The following is a 25,388-nucleotide window of genomic DNA, read 5'->3' on the forward strand; positions in this document are numbered from 1 at the left end:
GCCCTATATACAGGTAAAATTTATATTTAAAATTGCAAATGTGCAAATAGAAAAGAAACAACTATTAGAGACAGAACATGTTAAAGACATCTACAGAGAAAATGTGAAAAAAATCTTCCATGTACTCCTATCTATGACAAAAACTAGTGTTATGTCAGTCTAAGAAAACTTTCAAAGAATTTCTTACAAGTCAAATGTAAATGTTATAACAGCTAAGTTACATTAGGGTTTTAAACTTTGTGACTACAGATCACAGGGAACAAGTACTAGAGTCAGAACACGATTCTCAAATTTCCTGGCCTATCCATTTTTCTCCATTCCACTTTTTATTCCCCATTCTTCTTTTGTTCTAAGCTCCTAAATCCTTGGCAGGTGCCACAGAAATGACTAGAAAGAAATGATATGCCATCGAGAATTTGTTACTCAGCATATCTCAAGTGTGTCAGTGCCACCACTGTCAGCTCAGTTTGCCCTTCATGCCAACGGAAGCACGAAGCTTCCCCTGAAAAAGGCTAGATATTAACCCAGGACATGATGTCTAGCAGAATTCCAAGAATAAAAAGGCCAAAGTGGGAACTAAAAAACAATCCATGCGTTACTTGCTGGCTACCTGGGATATACTAGACATAGAAAGTCACAAGGTCTTGTCTTCTGGATAGGATGAGAGTAGCTAGGCAGAAAATAGAAAAGGAGTAAGGCAGCAATCTTTTTCAAGTGCTGGCAGCAAGCAAATTGCCTTCTATCTCTCTTTCTTCTCCTTAGTTCTCAGACCCTGCCTGCAAGCCCTAGGTGCTACAGGGTTAGGAAATGGTGAGGGGGGCAGGAGGAACTGAGCAGCCCCCAGAAGCTAGCACAGAGAACACTCTATGCCTGATAATGCTAGAAATAACGTGTTTTAAAATGTTTAATTCCCCTACAGTGAAATCTGTCTTTTCTCCTATATGCCCTCCCAGCAAGATTTTCCCTCATTAAATATTTTTTGCCAGTAAAAAGATACGGCCAAATTATTATTTTTAAACATTTAGATAGCCTTACCTACTTCCTGTTTTAGGTATTTCTTTCCATAGAACTGGCAAGAGAATCTTTATAAAGTAGAAATTGGAAAGGATCCTAAAAGCAGACAAAGAAAAGGACACTTGTAACCAACAATACAGACACAAAAAGAGCAAATAGGCTAATATGTCTTCAGCTCTTGCACACTGCAAAGGAACATACATGATATTCTGCACAGTCCTAGAAGCTCACAAGTGCAAGAATGGCTCCTACAACTGAACTATAGAAGTTAAGTGAAGCCTAGTTCTCTTCAGCAGTGGCTTGTAGTGGCAATCTCTAAAGTAAGAAGTGACAGTCATGACCCAAATACAGAACAGTACTGCTTATTTTTTAATTTTTGCTTTGTTTGCAAGTATTAGTCTTAGGCAGTTTTTATGTACTATTTGAAATAGGTGTAATATCTACCACAAAGTAATCTCTCCTGTTTAGAAAAATTAGATTTTTATTAACTTTAGCTAAGCAGTGCAAAGAAAAAGTATGCAATCCTGTTAAACAGTTCTGTGATTGCTTCTTGGGCTGCCTTAGATCTCTCTGAATTTATTAGATACACAGAAGAAAAACAGGACATACCTTATATGACATTGCCTGTTACACAGCCATCTTCAGATCAATTTCTGCAATTCAACAGTAGCATTAGCAGAATGAGCACTTGAGTAAAAACCACACGGAAAGGCTTTTACTCTAAAACATTACCCATTAACAAATTTGTATGCATGGAAATCTGTACCAATTCCTGTTACGCTATGTAGTAGTAAGAAATAACATGTGAACATTCCTTATAGTATATTTCTTTCAACACTTCTAAAACTCCAGGCCTGGATCTGCAGTTTGTAAAGCTTTTGACAGCCTCTGATTTATAGCTCTACGCTCTGCACTGACCATATCAACTAGATGATTTTAACAGTATGGTATCCAGGCAGGAGGTGGGTGGGAAGGAAAGCTGTAAGACAACAGCAGTAAAATATAAAGATTCATTCCCCCACCTTGTGGGTAACTACTGAAACAGCAATTTACAGTAGCATCTCATCATTTGTAACCTAGACACATATTCATCTATCAAATTTCACACAGAGATTTCTGCTATATGAGTCAAAAAATCTATGCAATTAACTCAAAGTTGATTTAAGTAATATGGTCTGGTTTTTCTTTCAAATCCCACAAAAACTTAAGAATATGTCTACTCTTGATGCTTATCAGTATCAGTAATCAATTACTCAAAGTTGGTGCACTCTGTTGAAGTGTGAAGAACGTCTTAACAGTGCACAGAAAAAAAAGGTAGCTAACTAGGGTTTAAATTTAAAAGAAAAGTTTCTCCAGGACTGTCCCCGTGACAAGCCTACTGATACTATTCTGATTTAAAAACAATTGTACAATTGCTCCTCAATACAGTTGTCAGAATATTGTTATACAAAACTTTCATTTTCTCTTATTATTTGATTATATACCTTTGAAGACAGGATAAGGTCTAAAGCCGGTTGCTTAAGTATAAGTTACCGATTTCAAGATACTTTCTGTGCTGCTTTTACTGATAATTAACTTGCAACAATCCTATGGGATCAGTTGCAGAAGTCTTTTTGAACTCCTTAGCCCAGTGTCATAGCTCTTCAAAAGTCAACAGCAAATTTCTTTCCAGCAGGGAAATGGAAAGCACAGCCACAGGCGAAGATGACAATAAACACATGAGGAAGCTTTATAAGCAAAATACAGTCCTCATACATCAACTAAATCAAGGGCAGATTCAGGGCCACATTTATCAGAGCAGAGACTAGGACCTGCACAGCTCAGTGATTTACCTATAAAGCTTTGATTATATAGGAGAGGAATTTATGTCATACCTGATGGAGAAACATTTCAAACCCCTAGAATTATGCCACATTATACAGCGTATAAGCAGCTTCCCTATTTTTCAAGTCTTTGTTTTGGACAAGCATTTTTCAGAATTATGCATCCTTACTGTGCTTACCTTTGATAAACAGCACAGTCTAGAAACAATGTGGACACACACACAAGATGAACAGTGGAATTTGAGTGTTGTCATACTACCAATAAAGAGAATTTTCAGTGTTCCACCTGCTGACTCCAGTAAAGTGTCTGGGAACTGCTCTGCCTTCCTGACTAAAATCCAAACAAAAATTTCTTTTCCTTGTTAAAATTCAATAGTTACCGTTTTCAAGAAGCACAGTTTGTTTTCATAACTAGGTGAGCTATTTTCTCAGTTACTGATGTAAAAGGAATTTGTAGCAGGATTTCAATATATCAGATTAACTTTTTACCCATCTTTTACCTCTAAAGAGTTAGCCATTTTATAGATTTATCACCGTCCTGCTTTTAATTTCCTTCAATCCCAACCTACCATGCTAATATTACGGGGTTCCTCTCACCTCCCTCGTCCCCATTCCCCAAGGCAATATGAAGACTAGATCAGGACAGACAATGAACATTCTCACTCTAAAATAAATAACAAAGAAAATAAAATAATTTCAAAGTAGTTTACTTGTTGACCTGTAGGAAGAGTGAGGATACAATGAACTGAAACAAATTTTAAATTCACACGTTCCTTTCGATAGGTCAACTCTTTTCTTTTTAAAGTTATTTCTCCTTTCACACTTAAGCTTTTCTCCTTCAGACAAGTCAGGTGACTAGATTAAGCTACCATCCTAGATGCTGACAAACATCTTGACAACTGCAAAACAGGACCAAATTGCAGCACAGAGATAATAAATGCTGAAGTCTGGAGATCTGTGTATTTGCATCATTGTTACTTAGTGATTATGCAAATGAGATCCATAATCCAAGGAAAGGAATTGCATTAGGATCATTAGTCAACTGAACAATATTCATATACTTTACATCTAGATGTCAATAACCTTTTTTTTTTTCTTCAATCTGCCCTTCATGTGCTGTGTGGCATTGTACGTTTAACTGATAACTGCCCTCTCCCTCAAAAGCATACCTTTGTCCAGGAAATTTTAATGAAGAGACTAAAGCTTTGATTTTTCCAATGGAATGTGAAGTTGTGTACATTGATTCTCAAATCTCTTCCACTTGTTTCTTATATTAAGATTTCTCTTGAAGTGGTCAGTCCACTGGCATCTATTCCAAATTAACTCTTCACACTCAGGTTCGACTAAATGCAACTTTAAGCTGTTGAAAGAATTATTTTGTCAAACAGATGCTAGCTAGTTTCAAAAGGTTTCACAAGTCAGTTTTCACTTTTAAAATTAAATCCTTTTCATTTTATTTTTAAATACTGAGTGACCCAAGATCCCCTTATGTAAGTAATCCTTGTTGTCAACCAAAGACCAAGATTAGGATATACCTAGTGTAATCACTATGTTACTCTATTACAACAAAAGCATATTTACGGCCAGCAATCAAATAAAAATACTGGTACCTTGATTGTTAAGCTGAAATACTTAATTTATCCCTTCCTTCAACTTCACAATTAATCCCCTCTAAAACTATTTAATCTCTCACTACTAAAACACTCCCTATTCAGTGTCCATAATGAACCAAACCTTCTAGACTCTACAAGTGTTGAGGAAAATGGTTAAACATGATGGTGAAAGGTGTAAAGTTGTTTTGATAGGAATAATTTAAATTAACCCAGGAAACACAGAACTTCACATCTTTGAGGGTTTTCTTTCTTTTGGGGGGGGAGAGGGAGGTATTTCAGGTTTCTTATTGTGAAAGAACCACAGAATAGCTGGGGTTGGAAGATATTTCTTGAAATTGCACAGTCCAACCACAGTCAGCTAGAGCAGGTTGTCCAGGACCATGTCGACTCAGGTTATTAATATCTACAAGGATGGAGATTCCACAATCTAAGTGTTTTTAAGGGTGTTGAGGGGTGATGGTGGTATTTTCTTCTTTTAAAAGTTCACTCCAGTAGTTTTAAGTGGTTGGCTTATTGTAATTCTGTAGAGAACGACTGGTAGTAGTAAACTTAATGAATATAGGGTCCTTTTAAGAGGAAAAGGTCTGAATAAAATCTAATTAAAATTCCATTGAAAGAGATACTAAAAATCCCTCTGAACAGTTAACAGCAAAAGGGACCAAGCTCATGGAATAAATTAGTAAAGAAGCTGATTGTATTTTCAAAATACAACATTTCAGCAAATGAAGACTTACTAGTCTCCAGATTGGACAGAAATTCAATGAAAACTATCAAAGTAAAATACTCCCTAAAAAAAGCCCACAGTTAAGTGGAAATGATAGCACCACCCTGTGAAGAACCACTTATATCCATTATCTATTCCAAAAAGTTCTCATGTTTTTCTTTTTTAAAGCATTAGATGGTTCTAAAATTATAAGCAAAAGCATATTAACATGTTTTTACATGAAACACTTTGATTTTATTATCATTTTCTGCTACTATCCTTTAAAATGGTTACTAAGTTGAGATAGATCCACATTGAGGAAGAACATACTGTTCCTTACCTAGGAAGCAACTGAGCATGCTGGGGGAGGGAGGCCATGACAGAAAGGACAGAGAAAGTTTCAGAAAGGAGGCTACAGCTCAAGCAAGAGACTGAGAAAACTGAGTTGCAAGGATTAAACACCCATCCACGCCTTGTAAAAAAAAAAAAAAAGCTTCTGAAGAGCCAGAGAAACCTATGATGAGCCAGAAAGTGATGGAGTAACTGAAGCAAAGTAAGGACCTAGGCCTGACCTAAATGCTTGGAGTTCTAATTAGCAAGCTAGTATTCCATGTATATTCAGTAAAACTTGGCTTTTGAGACAGCGAAAACTTCTGGGAGCTCATTGTGAGGAAAGGTCTAGGAAGATTTCAACAGTTTGGCCACCTTGTGTGCTCAGTAATACTGAAACTCTATAGCTTCATAGAAACAAAGTCTTGAAGGTATGGGAAATCACTTTGTTGCCAGTTTAAAAAAAAAAAAAGCCAAAATCTTCAGAAAAGCTCTTTCACTTTGCATTGCAGCACCTGGTTGAAATTCCTAACTAAAGATGGTCTGAAAATGCACTCTACCCCAACAACATCTCATTCCTATAGATCACCTAAACAGGATGTAATTCTGCAGTTGTTCTTATGCTGGACATATACATAGGGACAAGACCCCTCCTTGCCCCTTAACTCCCTCAGCCAGCACTTCAAGAAGATGCACCAGCTTAAGGAAAAGAGCAGAAAGGGAACAGGAAAAGTTGCCAAAGTTGGAGAGCAAAGCCTAGGTACAGCCAGCGGCATTTGCAGCTGGAGAGAATGCAGCAATGCAAAAGGCTGGATAAAAAACAAGAGCAAAGAAGAACACATGGTAAAATGGTATGGAACACTTGAGGGAAGCACAGGACAGGCACTGGAAACCTATTGGTCCTGAACATCCATCTTCATTTAAGCAAGAAATGGAATTCTGTAGCATATGATCTCTCTCATGTCCTCTTGAGTACTTGATCCAAGTGACTAAGGTCATTCATTACTTCTTCAGCTGGAATTTTTAGCGTCATCTACCCATTCATATTCATCTAGGAACCCAAACTGCAAAGACATGCATTTCAAAATAAAAAAGTGTTCTATAGAACCCTACTGCTTCTTCAGACTATTTTGAATAGGAAGATACCTCACTGAACCTAATCACATATAAAGTTAGAAAATAAAATATCTACTGTTTACAATTCAAGCCAGAAAGTTTACAAATAAAAATGAAGAATTACAGAACTGAATCAAGCAAAAGACTGGAGTCAGAAACATGTCATCAGAACTGTTTTAAACTCCAATTCTCTACTTCAAAATAGGCACATGGTACCATCTAAACATGCGCTGAGAGTAGACTAAAGTGAAATCTGTTTTCAACTAAGAATTAAGAGGCAGTACACAAAACTATCGCTTACATGCTAGAAACCACACTGAAAGAAATGCTGGGCTGTAGAAAGCTCTTCTACAGTACACTAGTACTCCAATGATCCTTTTCATATAGCGCCAGTGACACGTGGCAAACCAACAGCATACAATGTATTTTAGAAGTAACAACACTTAAAATCATAGCACAAATAATTGCATATAAAAATTTATTTTCCTTTTTCTTTTAAACACAGGCTTGAAATACATACAACCTAGACAGCTAATTTAGTTAATGTTTGAGCAGAGCTTTCTAGAAAATAGGCGATATCACAGAATTAAAGGTTGTACCACATATTTTCCATCATAGCAAACTGGATTAATAGCCATGTGCATACAATAAGCAATACAATCATGTCTGCAGATGCTCTCTGAAAGTTCTGTGCTTGGCAGCTTACTTTCAAATATCTTAAGCTTTATAGTTTTGGAGACATCATAGGTACAGGTTAAGAGTACATTTATAGAATCCACTAGCCCTTAAGTATAAAGAAAATTTAAAAATTCAGGCCTAGTTATCATGTTTGCTCTACTTACTGAATAGATCTATGCAAGAATATTGTCATTTTTATTCATTGATTTTGTGTCTATAGCTGTTATCTAGCACAAAATTAAATAAAAACCCAGAAATCATTCTTCCCAAGTGAATTAAGTTGGAAAGAGCAAATTTTCACAAGTAAGTATTTGCAAGGACACTTTATTTCTTATTTGAGAGCCAAAGACTGACAGCGAGAGCTCTTTGTTCACTGCTGACTGAACTCAAATCTTTTTGCTCATATAGTGCTTGATCCAGACAGTTACTTATGTATGTGCCTAGTGTTAAGAACAGAACTTGTCTCAACGAAGTTCGTGCAATTATTCATACCATTAAGAACTAGGCATATACTTTAAATGTGCATAAGTATCTTGCTAAACTGAATGCTAACAGTCTTCAGGAAGAGAAACTGCAACAAAAAAATTATATCAGAAGTGACTTTTAGCTTAATGACATGGCACTCTTCCAGTGGAGTAACTATACACTGAAATATGGAAAGCTAATTACTTTTATTTAAGCTGTTTGACATACAATGCTGTCTAAAAACAGCGTGCTGTTCCTCCTGGAGAAGTCTTTAAGCTACAGCAATACAACCAAAACCATATATATGCATATGACAGGTGAATAATATTTTCCATTTTTAAAGTGCAGATTTTCATTTACAGTGTAAGTGACATTCCAAAGTAAGCATTTCCAGAAAACAATAGCCTATTTCTTTCATACGTATTCATTCTTATGTTGCTCCAGTGCAGTATTTTCTAATACTAAACAGACACGGATGAAATTATAGTAGCTAAATTATGGATACTTCTTTCTTAATTTGAAGAGAATGCTGACTAAAATAGAAATACTTTTTAATCAGTTTCAATCAGTAACATAAGTACTTTATTTTGCAAACTGCTAGAAACACAATTACTACAACCTGTCTGTAAACCATAAACTTAGAGTGCAAATCAGATAACCACTTTATTTTAGAATCCATTCACAAGAACTCCTGACACAATAAAGGGCAGAAAAGAAAATTTCAGAGTAGGAAAACACTGTAGCAGAACTTACAATTTTCAAACTTCAATGCTTATTTTAGAATATTGAAATCCATAGTTTTAGAAAGAGGCATAGCTTCTTAAAATAAAGTGTTTATGGCTGTTAACTTTGAAGGAAGACCTCAGATACTTTATCTTAGCTTTCTGTACAATGTCTCCATGTCACTTCTAATCAATTTTAGGTTTAAAATTGCATACCAAAGGTCAAACCCGACAAATCCCGTCATTATCAAGATAGCGTTTGTGGTTTCTTCAACTGCAACGATGCTTGCTTCACCAACTTTTGTTGTTTTCTTGTTGCCTGGGCTTCCTGAATGGCACAACAAATCCTCTGTAAAGCAACATATTGAAAGTTAGAAAATTAAAGCATGCAATCTGCAGTTTTCTTCCACTACTAAAAATAGCTAAATCAATGAACATTAAAACCTACATATGCACTGGCTAGTTAAAGTTAGATACGTAGCTTCTGATTCACATGCATAATATTCAACCCAGAAAACCTTCAGTGATATTGTCAATCTACTCTGATTTTTCAAGTAGTAACATTAATGATGTTATTCACACTTAACTAGATAAACCTTCCTCAGGCAGCACCCCAATACAAGTGATCTAATTTTAAACAGATAAGCAAATGACATTTCCAATACTATATGCTCTGGAGGCTTTCAAAGTCAGGCCATTTAAAGATCCAGCAATAAACTCATGTCCAGTTGGCCTACACAGCTGGGAACTACAGCCTGTACTATTAACACATATACACTGTAAAACAGCAGTTACCATTTAAATAGCCCTTCCATGTAAGTAATATTCACTAACACAAATGTAAGGATGCATGCCTTCTGTCTTTGCTGAATGCAATATTATGGGATCAAAGGCCTCTTAAATAAACATATTGATCAAGTACTGCAACATACTAGATCCATTAATTGGCACATGTCGACTCTTGACACCCTCTGCTCCTGTTGCTACACATTATTTTTAGCAAAAGTTTAAATGCTGTCAGAATAAGGTCTTTTGAGGAAAATTTAGTATCAGATCAAATTAAGCAGTTTTTTCTCTTCTCAAATGGATAGAAAAGTATTGACAGCCTACAATACTAGATTCATTCTGAGGTAAAGAGCCTTAGAAGAGGACTATGTCTAGGCCAAACAACCAAGAAATTTCAATTATTATGATCTGGAAATATAAGAGAATCATTCACAATAATTAAAAGAAGATATAAATGACAGCAGGCACTTTTGAAAATATTTACAATTAAAAGCACTCTCAAACTGGATAGTTAGTTGAAATCCACAAAAGGATAGATTAAAATAGAACCTAACAATAATTCTAAAATTAGAAACAAGTTAATTGAACAAAACAATGCAACTAAACCAGTCGTTTTTAATTCCTGAATCCAAACAATCTAATAGTTAAAAAATCCCCCACATCTCAACTGTCTAACATTAAACATATTGTACATTATGCATAAAGTGTGTATACACAATATTAACATAGTGGTGTATTTCTAGTCTGAGAAAATTAATGTCAATGTGATATGTGTAAATGCCTAGGGAAAAACAAAACAAAACATACTGGGGTAGCCTAGATGGTCACTCTGATTTTACCTGAGTAATTCCAGCATGTAGTGAAAGCTGAAGTGTTTGAAATGCTTGTGAGGGCTTTTCTTATGCATTATTTCAATAAAACTCATTTATACAACAATGAATATTAAAATAAAGGATAAGTTAAGCCGGATGGACAAATAATAGGCATCATGTGTACTTGAAGTATTTCAAACATTTATGGATTTCTGATAACTCATGGAGGCTGGAGAAAGATTCAGAGGACTGAAGAAGGACAAACCTAAAACCCTTGTTTATTTTTTAGGGGAGACAGAAAGAACAAGAAAGCTACAGATAACCTTAACCTGATCTTAAAAACATTTGTTTCATGCACATACAAAGGGTACCACGGAAGTCTTTACAGAAGTGACAATTATTTGTGAAGCATACTTTTTTTGTGTCTTCCATCAAATTGGTATTGTTTTACAAGTGGGATCTATGCAAAGAAGCGAGATGCAAAATGAAGAGTAATACTGATAAACTCAAGAAACAGAAATCCATGGAAGATAAATGGGTTGTGTTGCACTCCGGAACAGAAAAAATTTATTTTCAGCATATACAATCAGCATAAAGACTAGTAAAGAAAGGAACATGCAGTTATGCAATAACAGAAAAAAATAGAATTAAACACAAAGAAGTATCCTTCTAGTGTGGCCTGCATATTTTGTACAATGTTCCAGCTTTGGCCATGACACTAAGATACAGACAAACTAAAAGCATTTAAATTAGTTAACCAAAAGTGTGATTTGGAAGACATGCTCTAAGAAAAAGCTGAAGGAACTTTACCTTTAGACAAGATACAGTAAAGAAATAATATACACTCTTCCAGTAGAAAAAAAAAGTGCCTCAAAATGATAGCAATTTTTTTTCCTTCCCAGTCTAACCCATTCTTTTAGAAGACTTGATCAATTGAATAGAAGCAATTGGGCCCCTATTCTGATTCTAGCTGCTGACTTGCTGTTTACTGGAGCTACAATTTCAAGTGTCCTTTGAAGATGCTGTGGATCTAATTGATTTTACTTTTGCTACCAGGGAGGTACTCTTCTCTCATCATCTGATACAAAACTACAGTAAGATGCATGGTTTCCTAGGTAAATTTTTCTATTGTTGAAATACCCTGGAATTCATATAAAATTGTTAGTTCAGCTTATGTGAGTTAGCCATGAGACCCAACCATCCACAGAACAAAAGCTCCCAAAATAAATCAGCCTCTCCAGCATCAATATGAACAAACATTTAGACATAAATAGTAGAAAACCCAGAGGCGGGAAGAATCTAAGTATGCCATTTCACACAAGGTACACTTATTGGGTTAGTCCAGTGATCCTGAAATAATGAAGAGATAGCAGAATTCAGAGGTATGTTGAATCCTAGAGACTATAGTGAACTTAATCTAATACTTCAGGTATTTGAATTGTTTTCCTTTAATGAGTTTTAATATACAAAACATAAGACTATGCAACTTCAACCTTTAATTATTACTGCATATACTCTCTTGAATGCTTTAGACTATCTTGTCTCATCATTCTCCTGATTAAACTCATTTTTCAACATCAAAGTATGGTAAACGGTCCTCAGGCACAGCAGCCTATTCTATAGTGAGTGTCTGAATATTACCATCCTTTCATATGCTCAGCTTCAACAACTGTTAACAATATCATAAGGAAAGAAGATGAAAGAAAAAAAAAAAAGAATATACCCTTGCTGTAGTTTCATCCTGAAGCTGAACTGTCTTTATGCATTCATGACCTGTACTGTCCTTCCTTTGGAACATCCTTTGATCCTGTTGCAGAGGGGAACAAAAACATACTTTGGGTGACTCACAAAACAAGAATGCAAGATCTGATACTGAAATGGCTTGAATGTCAACTTCAGGTTAGATTTCAGTGTGGCCTCTGTCCAACCCAACTCATACTTTCAAGAAATCTGAAGTAAATCCTGTTTCATAGTCCCATAGTCAGAAGTTAGAACCATAAATAAGTCAAGAGCACACTGGGACCTCTAAATAGTGTTAAATAAAAGAAGTTTACATGCTTTTCTTACCAAAACAGTTATTTTTAAAACATTTGCTTCGTAGGAGGGACAGCGTGTAAAGTCTTCAAATAAGTAATCCCAATCTGTTGTTAAATGGCCTAAGATTTCCACTTCTTTTACATGTATCACTCTCCTGTTCACAAGAAAAAAAGTTAATACTCAATTTCTCCCTGGGACTAGAACTTTGCTAGAAAAACAAATAAAATGAAGAAAAGAAAAATTTTTGAGAAGGCATTTTCTATGTTGATTAAAAGTATCCATTCAGTCACAGTGAAACTGTATTTCCTTAATATATATTCTGAGATAATCACTTTGTCCTTAAGACTCACAGATGATCTATGACGTTGCATAGTATGCACAGGCCAACTTAATCAAAACCCACCCAGCCCTCCAAATCCAAACATTTTACTAGAATTGGATACTAGAGGGTCATCAGTTAATTAAAACCAGTTCCTCAAAGCCAGACTCTACCAGATGAAGGTAATCAAACAGGTACACTGTCACACAAGTACTACTAGACTGACAGATGATCAGTTGCTACTGTTGAGAGTTGCCAGCTAGCTGCCTCTTCAACTACTTCAAAGCTCCAATGTCAGCTAGCACACTAAGACAAAAACAAGTGGCAGTTCTGAATAGAGTTAAACTAGAACTTTTATGCATGCAGAGGAGAACTGGGATAAGGAGAAAAGTACACATTTATCTGAAGTTGCAAACAACTAAATCGCCTAACTATCATTACAGGACTTTTTCAGTGTCTTGAAAAAACTTCTTCAGCTGCAGCATGAGTTTTGAGGTGTGCTAGTTGTTATAAAACAAACATGGTGGAATGCCTCCTGTAGTCTCATTATGGATGAGCCTATCTCATTCATTCAGGCAAAGTGGTGGCATTTGGGATGTGGAAGTCATAATGCATGGGTTTCTTTTCATTATCTAAGCGTATTTAGAAAGTTTTGAGTCTGCAAACTGCATATCCAAGACTAGTAATATCTTGAATTCTAAAAATTGTATGAGGAGTTTAATATTAATTTTCATACTTGTACAAAAACTTAAAGACTCCATTTAGAGTATCCTTTAATTAACAAGACTGTAAACACGTGCATTCTCAAAACATTGGTTTGACTGCAAATGCTTGTCACAAGCTAACTTGAAAAATTAGAAAGAATATTTCCCTCCAGTAGGATGAAAGGGTCACTGACCTCAGAGTAAACTGTCTTCCTAAACTAGTATCTAGTATTGACATCATTACCATATTACATTTTCCATAAAGGAAACAAAGTAAACTAGAAAAAAAAAATCAAGAAAATGGATAAGGAAAGTACATATGCAGAGAACAGCAATCAGTTTAGACTTAGCCAGATGTCTAATCCACAAGTTGAAACCAAGACAAGCCCCTAGAAAGCCTTCAAAACTTAATACCTATTGGTAACAATAAGGTTTGCTCTTCTGCCTCTTGGAAGCGCACAGTGGTATCGATAGCTCTCTTTTTCCAGCTTTCTGATGTGCAATTTCTGAAACAGAAATAGAAAATAATTTGACAGCTGTAAAAAGAAAACTCAAAGTGGTGGTTTCAATTCAAAAGCCTTTTAAAAAGTTACCTCATTGAACTGTTCTTTAAAGGCAGGCTCTCACAGCGTTCTCACTCCTGAAGCTGAGTCACTGAAAGGTCTGATCCGTTCCACTCAAAAGGTGGAACATTGACACTGCATTATCAGACTGTTTCTTCAGCTTTAATTTCCTTTCAGTGCTAATAATTGTTTAGTAATGTTCATTCTGTTACACCTCATGCTGCAGAGTTGATTCAAGAGTGAAAATCCTGCAACAGTACCTTTAAGACGTGGCACCACATGACCCAGACCCTTAGAAATAAACTACCAAGTTACAAATACTTGATGTACCTCAACATCAGGCTTCTGACGCATTGAACAGACATGCCTATTCAACATCGAAAATAAGGTATATTAAAGCGTAGATCAAATTACTCATCAGGTTTCTGTTAGACAACCAAAACTCAAGTGACAAACTATGAATACAGAGGTTTAAGCTTCGAAATAAAGTACTGAAGTGCTTCCTAGCTTTTTTCTTTTTTTTTTTTAGTTCTTCATTAATTTTTTAATTACCTGTTTTTCAGATTTCCTATTCTGTACATGCTGTTTAACTGAAATATAGCATTTTCTAGAGTATGTCACCAGGTTTACAATAGTCTATCAACAACAAAGAGCAGGACAGAAGACAGTCTCACAGTCATCCCTAAATCAAGCTCACAATAACACTGGCTTAAAGTCAACAAGAGTCACAGAGCAACACATCAACTTATTTGTTGGAAATGGATACACATCAAAACATCATGTAGAAAAAGATGAAGTTGTGAAATGAATAACGTACAACCAATGGGAATCCAACCTCAAACTGGGTATGAGAATAAATCTGTGCCAACTACCAGTTCTCCTCCTACAAATTTGTCAGAGCGCAGGCAACCTGTTTCTGTCCACCCTACTTTGCTGCCTGCTTCATTAACTAATATAACATGTTAGTTTTCAGGACAAAAGTGGTCTACTAGAATTAAATCCATGTTTTCTGTTATAATCCTGTATATATTTAGTAGCTGTAAGGTTGCTAGAATTCACATTCCAACTGCAATTGTCATATACATGGTAAACATGTAATTGTTACTAAAGAACCTTATCTGTACACAGGTTGCATTAAACGCAGAGATCATGAATTCTCTGGGTAGCAAGCCTACCATAGTAAGTGTCATTACACAGATCTTACCTAACCCAACTACCAGCAGAACGCTCCAATGGGAAGCCCCTAAAATACTCATGCTTACCCTTCTCTTTGAGAAGACATACATTATTACATTTGAAGATGAAAACTCCTAGCATGAAAAAACTACAACAAGGAATATACACACCAGATTTAAAGCTAGTTGCATGTTTATTTCAGACTGCAAAGCTAAGTATAGTTGTAAGATGCAATACATACATTCTTATATTTCAATCATCTCACATCTCTGAACCTGCAAATCAAAGTGCCGCTGGTGTTGGAATTCTGTGAAGTTACTCGTAAGCAACTAGACAACATTTAGAACCCAGCAACATTAGTAATAGTAGAGCAGTTGGATTATATAGTCTCAACCTTGGAAACAAGTGTTGGAAAGAGGATGTGCATGCCCAGGACTTCGCCCCAGGACTGTAGCCAGCAAAAGCATCTGGATTCCTTTTATACTCAAGAAGCTTCTAACAAACGCAGGGCTCCAGCACAGTAGTCACAAAAGCCTGGTCAGGGTCACTAACCTAGTTACATTCTCTGACAACCATGAGCTCTTTATATTTAAAGTTATGATGGTCATCAGTAGAGGATTTTACAGAAACTCCAATTACTACAGTCTTCCTAGGTCACAAAGTCAAGCTTACCATTTATTGGTAAGATCAAGAGCTTTCAACTATCATCACAGAAAAATCAACTGAGATGCTGAAGTTTAACCTATTGTACCCATATCTCAAACATCTCTACTCTACCCTCTACCACTAAGAACATTATATCAGTACAAAAACTCTTTACAAAATACACAATCCACTTGTAAATAATGTTTAATTAGTAAAACGTAACGAAGACAGTTATATAGCCATGTCAATGCATGTTAGCTTTGTACTCTTTAAGCAATACAACCACCTTTTTATCATATAATCTTTTTAATGGAAAATGTGCAGCTCCTGTGTAGGAACGTGAAGAAACATAAGGAAGAATGAAGGCTATGTGTGCCCTGTCTGGATACAGAATGCATGTACCTCAGATTAATGTTTAGCAAGTGCCTGCAACTGGGTGCCCCAAAATTGGTTTTATGTTCTTCATCGCAAAATAAGGTGACCTTCAGTTCATTTTACAGCTGCTACTATGGAATTCAGCCAGTATAACAGTAAATTTCTCAAGTTATTTCTGACAAACTAGTGAGAACAAATTAAGGAGACAGCACTAAAAGTTCAGTATCTTTTTAGGTATTCCTTGTAAAGATACATCTCCTTCTGTATTTCCATAGCTGGATCTATAAAACTGGTAAGATGACAACAGAAGCTAAACTTGACTCCGCATTTATCTATGATCAACCACACAAGTTACGTAGTTTAAAAAAGTAACCAAAATGGAAAGATCTTCTGTAACCTCAGCTTACATCAGAATGAATTAAAAGAGGCTTCAATATTTACTTATACTTGCATTTTATTTTCATATATTTAAGAGTTTAAAAATGTCTTAAAGTATCATCATACATTGTAACTGACCTCAAAAATCCTTTAAGCTCAAAAGTGGATTAATATTCAAGAATTTAAATCAACAGCATAGTGTTTTTCTGGATTTGCTCCCTAGTGATGTAACGTTTTGAAAAACATTTTAATTCAGCATTTTCCAACAATGAAAAATAGAGGGTTCACATCTTCTATAAAAAAATATAACTTCCTGACCATCTTTAAAATTTCTGAAACTGTAAAACATACATGAAAGGAAAAAAAATTCCAGAAAGACTGCTTATCTCAAAGTCTCTTCAAAACATCAGAAGAAAGAAGGCAGCATATAACTAAAATCAAAACATGAACTCACATTCTATACGTGAACCATAGTTATTTTAAAAACAAGTCAAGATTGAAGAAATACAAAACCTACTGCCATGTAAGACTGCAATTCAAAGGCTGCAATCCATATTCTGAAGCCTTTTGCTTGATAGGCAGAAACAAGACATGCTACATATTTAAACAGATATATTCATAAGCATGTTCCTTTATTTAAAATCAAAGCTTTGGAGAGAAAGCCTGTTTCTCATAACTTCAGAAACAATCCCAATAGTATTTTTAGATTTTACATGCAATATGTTACTACAGTAAGAGTTCCCACTGAGGTCCATGCCTAAGAGATGCAATATTTCTCAGAGCTATTCTCAATGCACCTGATAGACGTCAGCACAATAGTAGTGGCATTATGTAAAAAGTGGGTTGCGCTTGATGCAAATTACTCCATAATCTGCACACTCTTAAAATTCCGGCATCTTTATCAAAAAGCTTCTATTTTTATGAGAATACTAGAGCACTTTAAAGAAGTTCAACTCATTCTTATTTTACACGGAAATAAAAGAACCACTGCAAATTTACATGGCAGAACAGTGACTCAACCAGAAATAGAATCTGCAGTTTCTTGAAACCTAGCATAGTATTCTCTCTGCCACACAACACTGTCTCGCCACCATGTCTCAATTATTCATGAAGTGTTCTGCATTCTTTATAAAGCTCCATGCTTTATCTGGGAAATGAAACAAAGTAACGCCATAGACATTGAATAATGTATGAATTGCATCATGTCAGACCCTAAGTGCTGGGGTTAGAAGACAGTCTCCTCACCAGAACAGGCAGCAATACCTGTATATTAAAAGGCAAAGTGTAACAAAGCCAAAGGCATTCATTACTTGTTCTAGAAAATCTCATCAACTGCAAACGCTCCTCATACAAAGATTAAAACTCTTGAGAACTTATTCCTTGGAAAACAATTCTCCTAGAGTTGCCCTATTTGTTCTTTGATTTCTCCACCTATAAATACTGTGCATTTATGTTTTACAAAACGCATATGCTACTACTAACCCTCACTGCATGACCTAGAGACATGGCCAGCAAGACATCAAATCTGACTTTCCAGGTTTTGAATTGACTGAGCAGATCCCTATATAGCCCGTATACATTAGATCCAGCACTTCTGGGAAAATGCACCGCGTAAACAAGTTTACACAAGTGAACTGATCTACTCCATCTGGCTGCTGTCCTCATTCTGCACAAAAAAAAAAAATGTTCCGAGTGGAAAAAAGTAACTTGCCTTTTAAGACCTACATATATGCTCCTCCTAAGCTGAGCTCTAATGTCTACCAATGTCTATACTCACATACAAGTGAGTATTTAAGTGAAACATTTTTTTGTCCAACTACTGGATAGTATTTGAGACATCCATTCCTTAAGATAACCTTACAAGGTTTCAACCTTGTAAGCATATATTTATTTTAAAGGGACATATGCATTAAAGTTAGTTAAAATAGATAAGAGGGTGGGAATTCTGGTTAAACTCCTTAAAATGCTGGGTCAAAAGTGGATCCAAAAGTAAACAGCGCTAGTACCTATAAGCTGAGTTATTTGCAATTAAATTTGTAAATGCATATAAAACTGACTTTGACTCATCTTCCTTGTTAAATATCCTATATCCTGTAAAGACACTGTCCCCCTCTTGCTTGTAATTTACATTAGAAAACAAAACCTTCCCAACACTAACCTCTAGCATAATAATCAAAATCAGTTAGTTAAAACAAACAAACAAAAAATCCCAGACAAACCCCAATGTATTCAATTAACTGACTTCCTAAAGGAAGAAACTGTATTTAGTGAATTATACAGAGGATTTGTTCTTGGTTAGTGTACAATTCCAGTCTACACCATTTAGATCTACGATGAATACAAATATTAGTTGTGCAGGAACTGCATAATATCCAGTTTTCAGTGTTAATTATGCTACCTTTTCCTTTTTGATAGATAGAAAGGATATAACTCAAAAAATAAAAATTAAAAAAATCTCACTACATGAAGAAATTTGGTCTGCTTAGTATATCACAACAATTTAATTTCATTTAATCAGCTAAACTAACAGTTCATTAGATATTTTATTTTTTTCATCAATTTTAAAATAATTAAGCTGACTATTGACCACTAAATTCTAAAAAGGCATTAGCAGGAGCTCTGCTCAATGTTTTTTCATGTATGATAGGCAAACAATTTGCTCTGAGAACAGCTTGTTAATTTATGAAATGCTGTATTAGAAATGAAATTTATGGCATCACTTAATTTAGAAATATATTTTTATTTTTTTATATATATAAATATATGTAAATTCATGTTAACAGCTGGAAGTTTACATTTAAGTATGTTGAACAGCAAAGCCCCAGAAGATTCTGTGAATGAAACCAGAATCAACTGAGCTGGCTACATTTTTTTAATTGACAAAATTTCATAAAGAAGTTGTAGTAGTAGTAACTTGAAGTGATAGTGGTTCATCATATGTGTAAGTGACAGGCCTACGGCATATTACAGAAACCACAAATACAAGTTTTCTTAGCATTTATACAGAAACAGTATTTCTGTATCATGGAGTTGTAAGCATTTTCACAGAAGAATATTCCACTCAATATCACCATTTTAAATTTTGCACAAGTATCAAAATGTTGCTTTCTCCCTTCATCCACAGCCCTGGCTCTAAGAAAATGCTAATAAATGAATGAACTCAGCATCTACCCTGCTTGGGTTTTTTCCCAAGTACCTTCCATTGTTGCCACTCATAAGAAGCTAAGCATCCTTAGAAAAACAAATATACAGGAAACAAACCCTCCCTGCCTCTCACATCTTACCCACTCATCTAATGTTACTGAAGGTGGTTATACAAGTTTGTTTTCTTAGCCTGGACAAAATGAAACACTGTTCTATTCAACTGCTACACAGAAAAGATAAGAATGAAGGGGACATATTAAATGTAATCATGCCCTTAATCTAAACACTTAAGGCAGATAAAAGACTGTGACTGAAATAGAGAAGAAATATGGAAAATGTTTACTCCATTATTCCAGTTCTTGCTGCGTATGCCAGGAGAGAAAGAGAAAGAAGAAAAACATTAGAAATAGAATAGGATATAAGGATTAAAAGAACATCTAGAAGGAAGTAGCAAATATGCAAGTTTTGGTCTTAAAATGTTAATGTAGACAGTTATTTTATTCTAACTTTTCAGCAACAATACACATATTTTAAGGTAAGCTTTAAGAACATGAAGGCTGAAATACAAATTAACTGGATTCTGATTATCTAGGACTTGAAAACAACTGTTATTCATCCTCTGTATGTTAGCCACATGCAGTCATCCAGATGTAGAAGCAGACTAATATCCACATAATGCCTGTAGCTATGACATATTGGTATTAAGAATAACATAAGGAAATACCAAAACATGGTATTTTGAGAATTCATGCAGTTTTTTCAACTGCTGATACTAAAAAAAAAAAAAAAAAAAAAAAGGAATTTCAGTAGTTGTATTATATGCCAAAGAATTCAAGCTCTATTCATCCTATTTAAAAATTGCTTCGTTTGTAAACCAGCCTCAGCTTTGTAATTAAGCAAAACACTAGAACTGAGTATCAAAATGTTTTTGTTTCCACATATTCAAATCTTAATCCTACTAATTCTTAATCCTACTACCTGCTTCCAGAGCATGAGATAAGCAATTACAGAACATAATGTGCAGAAGATCATTTAACAGCAATGCTGCAGTTCTCTTGTTGCATTCAGGTTACTACAAGCACCAGGCCTTCTCTACTATACATGCTTGCTTTATGAAATAGGCTGGGGCAAATTTTTACTACAGATAACTGCCACAGATCCCTGGCAGCTTTTTTGTAACATAATCCTTTATGGAACCCTGTAGGTTAGAGAATTTTAACTGTATTTACAATGCAAGTCATACCTCAAATAAATCATAACCCTCAGCTTCCACCCTATTGTATGGCCGGATGATGCCATCTTCATGAATGAAACGTGGAGGACGGAGATTAGATACTTCTTCAGCTGATTCTGCCACCCTGCCATAGACAGTGGAACAGTATTCTAGTAAGCATGCTACAATTCTGACTTTCACCAATATTTCTTTAAAAAGTCACACTTTCACCTGCCACATATCCCACTTACACTTCCCAGGTACCCTACAGATGTAAATAGTAAAGACACACTGCTAGTAATAAATCCAAAGTAACATTAGCCAATTAGCTACAGAATAACTTGGAGAAGTTTACTCCCAACCATGGATAATTTACTAAGGGTTCTCATGTTTATTAACAGACTTTCCAAAGGCCCCCCTGAAACACAAGAAGCCCCTGATGTGCACTGCTAACCAAATTTAAACTGGCAAGTTTCCCTTCAAAAATTTCAATGGTTTGTTTATTACAGTAAGTTTAAATGACATTTAGATATTTGCATTCAGCAGTACACAAACCTATCTCAAAAGCAAAATTTACACAAGATCTTTTAATTACTTTCTGATCAGGGGAGGGAGTGAAAAGGAGAAAATGGACTAGTTACGGTCTATTTGAACTACAACGCTGCAATATGTATTCTGAAGCAGCAATTTCCAGAGATCACCATAAAATACATTCATTACAGGCTACTAGGCATCTCTCAACCCCATATATCCTACTGCATATTGTGTTTAACACAAGCAATTGTGTGTCACTACTGGACCACTTTACCACCTTGTATCCAACATATGGAAAGTACTTCAAAACTTCCTTTTGACATTTTACCTTTGAATACCCTGGAAGGTACTGCTTGCCATATCTACGATGCCACCTGTTGGGCGGGCTACCACTCCTACAAGTCCCTTTCCAATTCCTTTAAAGAATCCAGCTGCACCTTCTTTTTTAGCCCCTTTAAAAGAAAGGGAACAGAAGAAGACATAGTTTTAATGACCTACCTGAAGACATTAACAAACACAGAATTAAATCATTACCGCTCCAGGCTGCACTAGAACTGTTTTGTACTGGAAACAGCCCACAGCAATCAATTACATACAATCCACTTATAAAAAACAGTTCTCTGTGAGAAGTCACACATTGCTTCCTTGTCTGTTCAGACATATTGCTGTTCACTTAACACCTTACCAGCCTCCAAAGCCAGCGTAACTGAGACATTAACTAGATTCTCTTTCTCACACTTTCAGTCTGGATTGTAGGCCAATATATCAGTTTTTATAGGTTGATAGTAATAACAAAATAATCTGAAGACTCTAAGATGCACAAGTATAATGGAAGTTAACTACTTCTATCTCAAAATTATGTGTTTCTGGTGACACATAACTATGGAAGAGCCAAGATAGTGTTTAGAAAGCATGCGTGTTCATCCACCAATGAGAGGACTACATCTCAAAGTATCTGCCAATAATCTATAAAATACAACACAGTAACAATTAACTTCCAACATTTAAATCACACTGCTGTGAAATTTAGTAAGAGGCTTTTTTTCTTGGATTTTTTCATCATCTGTCATACTGATAAAGTGACAGTCTTCACAAAAACAAATATTTATCTCAGGCATAAAACCAAATTTACTTTTTAAGATTTCTCCAACCTTAGCAGTCTCAAAAAAGCTTTTTCAATCAGTGCTTTTTAATTTATTATTTTTAGTAACTTTATTCTGGCTTTAAACAATAAATTGGGTACTCCAGCAGGCCTAACAAAATATGTCACAAAGACAACCATTCCTCAATTCATACAAAGGCTGAAAAGGTGGTAAGCCAATAACAGCTATAAATATATTTGAGTAAATCATCGTATAAGGTCACATTTGAATTAGAAATATAAAAATAATCTTGCTACCCTTAGCATCACCACACTTAGATTGATATTTCTTAAAATTACAAAATAAGTTGTAAAGTATTGGGAAACCATTTAAGCAGTGCAGTGCAATGCAACCTTAGTGCTTACCTTCTACAGGTTTAGTGATTATGCCTGTCACACCTCCAACAACACCCTAAAAAGAAGAAGGTAATTAAGGTCCTACTTAGAAACAGGAATGCTATAGTCTAACTGGGCAACCAGTTGTGTCTCATCCTTCATTTTAAAACTTTATAATGAAGTTCTATATCAGAAACTCTGTTTGGCTGCTTTTTTTTGATTTCATGGTTTGTTTGTTTGTTTTTACTTTAAGTTTTCAAGAAAATTATAACTGAGGGAAAGCAGAGAGGGGGGAAAACCTAAAACGGCTGAAGAAACATTTATGATGGCAAGAAAGACTAAAAAAATCTTTTCTACAGTAATCAGGCTTGCAATAATTAAGGAAGTCACTATTTCACTTTCATGCCTAACAGGAAGCTGCCAGAATTCCCAGTCATGAGTAAGTGATACCAAATATTGAAGATAAATTAACATCAAATAATTCTCTGGAAAACTTTAAAGGTCAAATAGTTTAATGACATGAAGGCAGAAGAATAAAAATCCACTGAAGTAACTTCCAAATTTTCAGCAAACAGTATCAGAAACAACTCTACAATGTTTACTACTTACAATGTCTTAGAAATATGTTGACTGTTTTTATTTTGAATGGAAAGTGATAGAATTTATTAGAAGACTTAATTTGCATTCAGGTAATACAGATCTCTCAGTAATTGTTTACATGAGGTTTGTCTCATACTTAGCGCTTTAACTAGAAATAGACGTGATCCTTCAGCAACCAGAAAAGGTTCCCAACTTTTTATTATAAAAATAATATGGGCGTTGCACAGCTCCTATTTCAGAATAATATCTCCAATCTAATGTACTTACTTGTATACATATTCTACTTGCTTTATGTTCACACCCTTCTAAGTCAAGAAAATCTAGCAGTTTTTAGAAGACCTCAGCACATAGAAAGCCATTTCTACTATGCAGCACATGCCCAGAGCTCATAATTCACAGCCAACTGACTTTAATGGCAGAACTGACTGCAAGGTAAAATAAGGGCCCAGTTACTTTAATTAGATAACACATTTGTTGAACATGAGCAACTATGTTTATTTATATAATTCACAGGAGAAATTGGTGTTAATTCCTACACTTTACCTTTCCAAGACCTTACCTTCAATTCCTCAAGATGGCCAAAACCACAACCTCAAACACTAAAGCTGATATACTATACTGAGTCTCCTATAAACCGACTGCCTGTTTGTCTCTTCTGTTTAGTTCATGAACTGATAAAGACGACATCAAACTTGCTTGCATATAATTTTCAAGCATGGATTAAGACTAGGCACGTCATACCCTCCAACTTCAAATTCATACCTGTAACAAGCCTTTTCCTCCTTTGGCCAGGCTGTCACCAAAGTCTTTTGGCTGCCGACCCATCTCCTCTCTCCGTTTTTGCTGAAATTCTTTATCCATAGTAATAGCAGCCAAGCCTTTTCCAACCGAACCAGTGATCCTAGACACCACCCCTGCTGCACCACCTGATGGAACAGGGCATAAAGCAAAAGTTACCGTCCTTTCACAGTTTAACAGCAGACAACATACAAGAAGCCACAAAGTTCATAGCAATTTCCCTTCATGTTCAGTTTGGATATTACAAATTTACACAGAGTGACTACCACATGTTGTCCATGAGAAGACTCTGGAATCTGGCCTGAAAAGGTTAACTCTTAAATCACTTCAGTACATGTTACATGGCATATTGGATGGAATCGTATTTTCTCCAATTACTGTAACACATAGCTAAATAAAAATCTAAGGTAACTGTAACAGTAGCTGGTCCTAAGAACACTTCTCAGGCTTCTCCAGACATTTTAGGACCATTAGAATTATTTTCTTTATTCATCCATGGCATGGTACAAATTCAGTTATACGTGCAACGTTTCTCAGTTTGCTCACTCAGTCTACAAAACAGACATTTAGATGGTCTTGAGTTAGGTATGAATGATCTGTACCACAAATACTGGCAATAGTATCTGATAAATACTCATGAAAAAACTACTATGTAGATACTTCAAAAATATCTTTCCCCTTCAAAATAAGAAGAATCTAAACGCAATCCATGAGTTAACCTAATTCATTAAAACAGTGACATTATGATACATACCGACTGTGTGTCCAAGAAGGCTTTTAACGCCAATTACAAAGCCTTCAGCAAATTCTTCAGGTCCTTGAACAGCACCCTAAAAATGAAGCTTATTTTGAATAGCAGAAAACTATACATTTATGCACCTGTTTCAAAAAAACCTAGCGATTCCTTTACACTGATGAAAGGAAGGCCATTTGAATATGTTATTTCTTCAAAGTTAACATTAAAAATTACCACTTCCTTAACTGTTCAGGGTGTAGAGTACAGTGACAACAAAACTGCAACCCTACTAGTATATTCAATCAGCCTGCTACTCATACATGGTTGAAGAATCAGAAAGTCATACCTGGAACGGCTCATAGAAGAAAGCTTCAACTCCCTCAGACAAGCCTCTGATTAAGCCGAATGGATTTCCAAGAACATCTAACCCAAGTACAAGAACATACATCTGTTTCAGGAGCTAAATAATGAGGGAAAACCAAAACAAAACAAAAATAAAAGCAGTGTCACTAGCTGCTGCTGTTACACATAGTTCCATGTTAGAACCCAAGGCTGGTAAATTTTGTAATTTACTACTTAAGTAATGCGTTAAAAGTACCCAGCTAAGTATTCCTACTAGAATGAAGA

The 25,388-nt window shown here is 35.4% G+C and overlaps 1 protein-coding gene and 1 long non-coding RNA gene across 7 annotated transcripts in view; both read right to left on the reverse strand.

The window, feature by feature from the left end:
• Positions 1-304: 304 nt before the first annotated feature.
• LOC142039162 (uncharacterized) lies at positions 305-4,393 on the reverse strand. Its single transcript, XR_012652829.1, has 3 exons — positions 4,007-4,393; positions 1,624-1,667; positions 305-1,110 (listed from the first exon to the last, which is right to left on the reverse strand). It is a non-coding gene; the product is annotated as an uncharacterized LOC142039162 (long non-coding RNA).
• A 2,670-nt stretch (positions 4,394-7,063) lies between these two features.
• The window catches only part of VPS13C (vacuolar protein sorting 13 homolog C), a 106,619-nt gene continuing 88,294 nt past the window's right edge, over positions 7,064-25,388 (reverse strand). For 4 of the 6 annotated variants that reach the window (XM_075045478.1, XM_075045475.1, XM_075045476.1 and 1 more), the window contains 10 exons: positions 25,108-25,221; positions 24,780-24,855; positions 23,990-24,153; positions 22,658-22,703; positions 21,479-21,602; positions 20,647-20,761; positions 13,537-13,628; positions 12,130-12,253; positions 11,786-11,869; positions 7,064-8,813 (listed from right to left, as the gene is read on the reverse strand). In XM_075045478.1, coding sequence (XP_074901579.1) covers positions 8,712-8,813; positions 11,786-11,869; positions 12,130-12,253; positions 13,537-13,628; positions 20,647-20,761; positions 21,479-21,602; positions 22,658-22,703; positions 23,990-24,153; positions 24,780-24,855; positions 25,108-25,221 — 1,041 coding nt within the window. In that variant the 3' untranslated portion in view covers positions 7,064-8,711. The other 2 variants (XM_075045480.1, XM_075045479.1) reach the window with 2 other exon arrangements.

Source organism: Buteo buteo, chromosome 13, assembly GCF_964188355.1.
Source record: "Buteo buteo chromosome 13, bButBut1.hap1.1, whole genome shotgun sequence".
Lineage (NCBI taxonomy): Eukaryota > Metazoa > Chordata > Aves > Accipitriformes > Accipitridae > Buteo > Buteo buteo.